This window comes from Budorcas taxicolor, chromosome 18 (assembly GCF_023091745.1).
Source record: "Budorcas taxicolor isolate Tak-1 chromosome 18, Takin1.1, whole genome shotgun sequence".
Taxonomy (NCBI): Eukaryota; Metazoa; Chordata; class Mammalia; order Artiodactyla; family Bovidae; genus Budorcas; species Budorcas taxicolor.
This window is the reverse complement of record NC_068927.1, coordinates 61,710,736-61,717,102: the sequence shown is the minus strand read 5'-3', so window position 1 is coordinate 61,717,102 and position 6,367 is coordinate 61,710,736. Positions and strand designations below refer to the sequence as shown.

General features: G+C 45.5%; 1 protein-coding gene across 1 annotated transcript in view; it reads left to right on the top strand.

The window, feature by feature from the left end:
• The first annotated feature begins 3,752 nt into the window (after positions 1–3,752).
• Positions 3,753–6,367, top strand: part of LOC128064043 (zinc finger protein 69 homolog B-like) — a 49,880-nt gene continuing 47,265 nt past the window's right edge. Inside the window, exon 1 of the mRNA XM_052656860.1 lies at positions 3,753–3,809. Within this exon, the coding sequence (XP_052512820.1) occupies positions 3,753–3,809 (57 nt within the window). The remainder of the gene's footprint in view (positions 3,810–6,367) is intronic.

Here is a 6,367-nt window from a genome sequence, read left to right as displayed (position 1 = left end):
TTTTTTAAAAGTGCTTACAAATTAAACATTTCTAAATATAACAGACTAAGCTAAACGGATTTTGGATTCATATGACCCAAGAAACATTTAGTATGAAATTAACATGTGGCATTAAAGTTTGTTGTTTGCTTGTTATTTAATAGAGACATGTCATTTAGATACATCACTATTAAGCACAATGTTTTTATGGTACCCAGGTTTACTCAAAGTCCGTAAGTATATTTGTTGTAAAGTTTTGTCAGCAAGAAAATTAACTCATGGGCTTTCTTGGAGGCTCAGCAGTATAGAATCCCCTTACCAACGCAAGACGTGGGTTCAGTCCCTGACCTGGGAAGTTCCCACATGCTGTGGAGCAACTAAGCCCATGCCACCCAACTACCGAGCCTGTGCTCTAAAGCCTGGAAGCCACAACTACTGAAGCCCACGCCCCCTAGAGTCCTTGTTCTGCCAAAGAGAAGCCGCTGCAGTGAGAAGCCAGTGCACCTCAGCAAACAGTAGCCCCTGCTTGCTTCAAATAGAGAGTCTGAGCAGCAGTGCAGACCCAGCACAGCCAAAATTAAATAAATAAATATTTTTGAAATGTGTTTTTCACTTGCGGTGTACTTTGTACAATTTTTAGTGATCAAGACACTCACTTTCCTGGACAAATTTTACAAGCGTATGTTATCAATCAACCAGACTCATTTTACAAACAAATTAATCTTAACTTGGCTACATTTTGGACAAATGAGGGTGATTTAAGAAGGAAGGAATTATGTTTTAATAGATATTAAATTTTAGTTTGGCTGAGATCAGTATCTACTGTCTAAAACTCACCTTTTAAATAGCACTTTTGTCATATTATTGTAAGGTTTAATTGAGTTGTTAGGAAGACATTTTAGGCTTGGATCTGAAGCTCCAGCAGTGTAAGCTATCTTTGTATGCAGATCAGATGCCCATAATCTATAATCAGGGCATTATATGTCCTAGAAAAAAAATAAGACATCATTTAAAGGACTGTGTCCAACCTAGATAAATGCCTCTTATGAGGTATTCTCAACATTCTGCACAAGGATACTGAAGGGAATCAGCTTCCAGGATTTACCCTCTTCCCCTGACCCTTAATTTCCAATTTGCAGCCAGACCAGTTCCTGAAAGCTCTCTGTCAAGGCCATTGGACACACAGTCTGTATTATTCCTTTGGGACAGTTTCTCAGCCATTAACACCTGGCTGAGAGACTACTCAGAAGGGATAACATCTAAAGCTGTAAGCACAAGTCCTGATTAAACTGCACAGTGAAGTGTGACACAGGAACGTAACATCTGGATAGCTAACTACTGCTCGAGGGATGGGAATGGCAACGACTGTCTCAGCTGCTGCTCCAGCCAAGGCCACTGGCCCAGAGTCAAGGGCACCCAAGGGTGAGGAGACTGCCCACTATATTCAGGAGCTCCTTCTCTGTACCCCAAGTTACCCAAGGGCCAAATCTCAGCCCAGACAGCACCTGCAGCCTGTAAGTTATGGACCAACTGCCTCATGGCTCTGCCTCTGTGAGAAGCCCCTTTCTCCATGTCCATCTTTCTCCGCCTTTCTCCTTGTCCATCTCCTTGTCCATAAGTCAGCAGAAGATAAATTGATACATTTTTCTGAGAACCCTGAACTTTCCAGGGTGGAGTTTACCCAGTTAATGATATCTTTTGATCTCATCCAAAGGGAGATTTACAGATTTTACTCTCCCACAGGCAGCTAGGGTCCATGCTGACCCAGTGGTGGCCTGAGCCCAACAGGGCCACACGGGGGGAAGGGGGCATTGCTTCTGTCCCTGTGGCAGGTCCGTGGCTACATGATTGTTTAACAGAGGTTATGAAAACACTTGCAGTTAAACCTGTCAGTTATGAAAAAGTGCAGATAGTACAACAGGGGTGAGATGAAAATCAGAAAGCATTTCAAGAGAGGTTGATAGAAGCTTTAAAAAATATAGCAGGGGCTTTTCTGGTGGCTCACTGGGAAAGAATCCACATGCCAATGCAGGGCACATGGGCTCTATCTCTAATCCAGGGAGATCCCATGTGTCATGGAACAATTAAGCCCGGGAGCTGACACTACTGAAGCCCAGGCCCTAGAGCCTGTGCTCTGGAACAAGAGAAGCCACTGCAGTAAGAAGCCCATGCTGAGAAAAGCCCACACAGCAACAAAGACAGAGCATAGACAAAATATATACATAGGGGTGTGGATCCCTTCTCCCTCGAGGGACAGGCCCTTTTGGCTATGCATTTCATAGCCCACCCTGCCACAGACATCAGGAGCGAGATTCAAAAAGCAACTGCTAGTCCTCAGACGCCTATGAGCGATTTGCTCCAAGTGGCTTATTCAGTTTTCGATAATAGGGACATGGTTGGAAAGGCTGAACTCTTCCAGAGAAATACACAAAGGGCTGAAATGATTATTGTAGCTTTGTCCACTCAGAGACCACCAGAGTGGAGATCAGCCTTTACAGGCCAAGCTGGCCATGGTGGACCACATGGCCCACAGGTGCCCAGACCAACCCAGGATGCCCTGTGTGGACAGAAGGGCGCTGGAGGAGAGACTGTGGCAGACTGGCCCTTTGATAGACAGCCAGGGGACTGGAGGAGGGAGTGCCCCAGACACCTGAGATCCATTGGGCCCCTCGGCCTTGGATGGTTTCCCAACATTGAGGGACCCCGAGGTCACAAGTGGCTCTGCCTACAGCACTGTGTATATAACTAGTGCTGAAGCTTGGGGGGTCACTGAAGCAGGGGCCGAGATGGAATTCCTCGGACACCAGTGCAGTCTTTTCCATCTTAACCCAAAGGGCTGGAAATTTTAACAGCCATAAAATATACATAATGGGAACATTAGCACCAACACAGGGCCCGCTTTCCTGGAACCCCCTTCATGCTCCAACAGTGGCCAGTGGTTTCTACATCGATTTCTGTGCCTGTCACCTCTCTTTTAACTGAAGGGACTTCCTAGTTAAATTAGGCTCCACTCTGATTCTTGAGGGACAAGGAAGCCACTCTTATGACCAAATGATACAAACAAAACTAAAAAACAGATTACTCTATAACTGAGATAAAAGACTTAATAGACGCTGCAGTACAAAACACTGAGGTTCTGGGTCTAGCTACAAATAAACAGACTGAGGCCTTACGTGATGCTCTTCCAGATTTGGAACCTGTTTTGAGCTATGTAGCCCAGCTGGTAAAGAATCTGCCTGCAATGCTGTTACTGAAAGGTATGTGTTGGGGGTCCAGGCGTGTTTTGTACCCCTCCCTCATCAGACAGACGCCTCAGGTTCTCATGTGGGGCCTTGCCCCAGGAATGTGCACAGAGCTGCAGATGATTCTGATCTGGATCCTCCATTGAGCACCAGGGCTCTTAGCCTCCACTTGAGACTGAGATCAGGCCCTGGGGGAGGGAAGAGCACTCTGCTCTGAGTGGGGCTGGACCAGGGCCTGCTGTGTGACCTGAAGGGCATCGTGGGGTGAGCAGAGGTACCCCCTGCTGCTGTGTGCATGAGGCCTCACCAGGAAGGGAGTATGATCCAAGGGAAAGTGTGGGAAAGTCCCATGTTGGACTCTGTGCGGGAGTTGACCATCCTGAGTTCCTCCTGAGACAGTGGCCACAGGGGACTGTCTGTTCCTCATGGTGAGGGCTTCCTTGTGTGTGGCTGGGGCTCATGAAGGGGGTGTGTTGACCCTAAGCATTAAACAGCATGTTTTCCACTTTCATGATAGAACTGTGAAGACTCATGGCCAAAGAAGCCCAGAAGAGGAAAGAACAGGAGTCAGGCATGGCTCTTTCTCAGGTAAGGTCATATTCTCAATGGATTCTCTGTCTGTCCTTCCTAAATTGCCCTTCTCTGGACTCGCTAATCATGTCTGACTCTGAAATATCCTGTCTGAATCGTGTACACCCACACTCACCCGGGGCCTTTCCTCAGGGCCTGTTGTCTCCACTTAGAGCCCGTCTCCCCATGACCTGGTGAGCTGGCCTTGTGAGGAGGCTCCCCTGGGTGCCGTCCTGGGCGGGGCTTCTCACCCACGGGTTGGAGACGGGGTCTCGGTGCTGTTGGGCAGCAGGGGTTGCTTAGGGCCCATCTGGATGCGCTGTCTGCTCTCTGTAAACTGGGATAAAGAAGCTGTAGGTGGACCTCAGGTATTAACATGCACAGTACACGGCAAAATCTGCAAAAGAGGCCAACAAGGGGAAATCAGTTCTGACTTTTTACAGTACATTTAAAACTAAATGAGCACCTCCTTGAAAACTTAAGTGTTTGGGGATGGAACAGAACATTCAGGAAGAGATGTCAGGGCTAGGGAGTGTTTCGTTAGGCCATCTAATTTAAACTGTAAAATCAGGTTTACTACTTCTTTTTTCTTTCTTTTTTGATCACATGATGCAGCTTCCAGGGTCTTAGTTCACTGAGTAGGGATCGAACCTGAAACCCTGCAGTGGAATTGAGGGATGTTAACCACTGAACCATGAGGGAATTCTCCAACGTTACTAATTTTGATTCAGTATTTTCTTAATGGAATGAAATAATAAATTTTTGATGTTGTTAATAAGTACATACCTAAAATTAATTATAAAAATCACATTATGATTTTTAAAATATATTTGTTTCCTGTACTCTGACTTCATTGCTTGAGTGTCTTTTCGCTAGATCTGGCCAGTGGTGGCCACTCTCTGGTTGTGGTGCGCAGCTTCTCATTGTGGTGGCTTCTCTTGTCTTGCAGCCCAGGCTCTAGAGCGTGCTGGCTTCAGTAGGTTCACCTCCTAGGCTCTACAGCTCTGGATCAGAAATTGAGACTCATGGGCTTAGTTGCCCCTCAGCATGTGGGATCTCTGACCAGCCAACAACCCACATCTCTTGCATTGCCCAGTGGATTCTTTACCACTTACCCATAGGGAGGCCCATATATTTTTAAATACAGGTATTTTATAAAGATTGGAAGAAATCTGTATGTTATTTTTTGCTTGTATTACTTTTTATTATTTTTGAACTAGAATAAGATAATGTTGAGGAGTTACCTGGTAGTACAGTAGCTAAGAATGTGCCTGCCAATGTTGGGTGCACAGGTTCCATCCCAGGTCCCAGAAGATGCCTCAGAGCAACTAAGCCCATGGGCCACAACGACGGAGCCTGTGCCCTAGAGCCCAGGAGCCATTACTATGGAAGCCCGCACTCTCTAGAGCCTGTGCTCCAAAACAAGAGAAGCTACTGCAAGGAGAAGCCCGGGCACTACAGCTGCAACTAGAGAAATCCCACTCACAGCAAGGACCCAAAATAAGCAAAATAAATGAGCTTGAAAAAGAAATAGAATGTTGACAAAGTTACTGAATGAAAAAGTAAAATAAAGAAGAGAATGGGAACCCACTCAGTATTCTTGCCTGGAGAATTCCATGGATAGAGGAGCTGGCGGGCTGCCCTCAGTGGGGTTGCAGAGTTTGGCATGAGTAAGCAGGTAAACAACAACTTCCACACACAGCAGATTGAGCTCTGAAAAACAAATCTAAGTGTCTAACTTTCCTCTTGCAGATTCTTCAGTGACTTCCAGTAGCTTTGGAATAAAGTCCTAAATCCATAGATCTTGCATAAATTAGCCTCTGCCTGGCATCACCCCATGTACATTCCCTGTGTCCCGTCACACTGGCTGACTTTCTGTTCAGTGAATATCTCCCTGCCTCAGAGCTGGCACTCAGGCTGTTCTCTCTGCTTGCAACACTCTCCTGTTTCCCACCTTGCCAATCCTAAGTCTCTTCCTCACAGAGACCTTGTCTGATTTCTCAATGTAGCTTAAGACTTTCTGTTTAATCTTGTCTTAGCACCGGGCCTGTGTCAGAGCACTTATTTCAGTAGTAACATTAAAATTGTGGATGAAATTGGCTGGCTGGCTGCTAGATTGTAGGCTCCATCATGTTCACTGCTGTATTTCAAGTTTGAGGCACAAAGCTGATGCTGAATGAAATTTGATAGAATGAAAGAAAAAAATAAAGACAACTCTTGTTTCAGTCAATTGTGTGTTTACACACGCATGCATGAATGCATGGATATGTAACTCCATGGTTTTATTACAGAAACATCATCTCATAAATAATGGTGTATGCTTTGTAGCAGTTTCAGTTGTATCTTAAGTGTATTTCATGGCGCTGATTTTTCTACATCATCACATAAATGATGTAAACTGTAGTCAGAGTATTGACATTGTGTGGGTTGCCATGGAGAGGGTGTGACCTTGTATTGTGACCATTTATGCTGTTCTGTTGTATTTCAGCTTCCTTGAACTTGATTCAGGTATTCTCAGGGAACTCTCTGTGGGTGCCCTTTCCTTCTCTGCTAGTTAACTGGTTGATTCTTTAGGT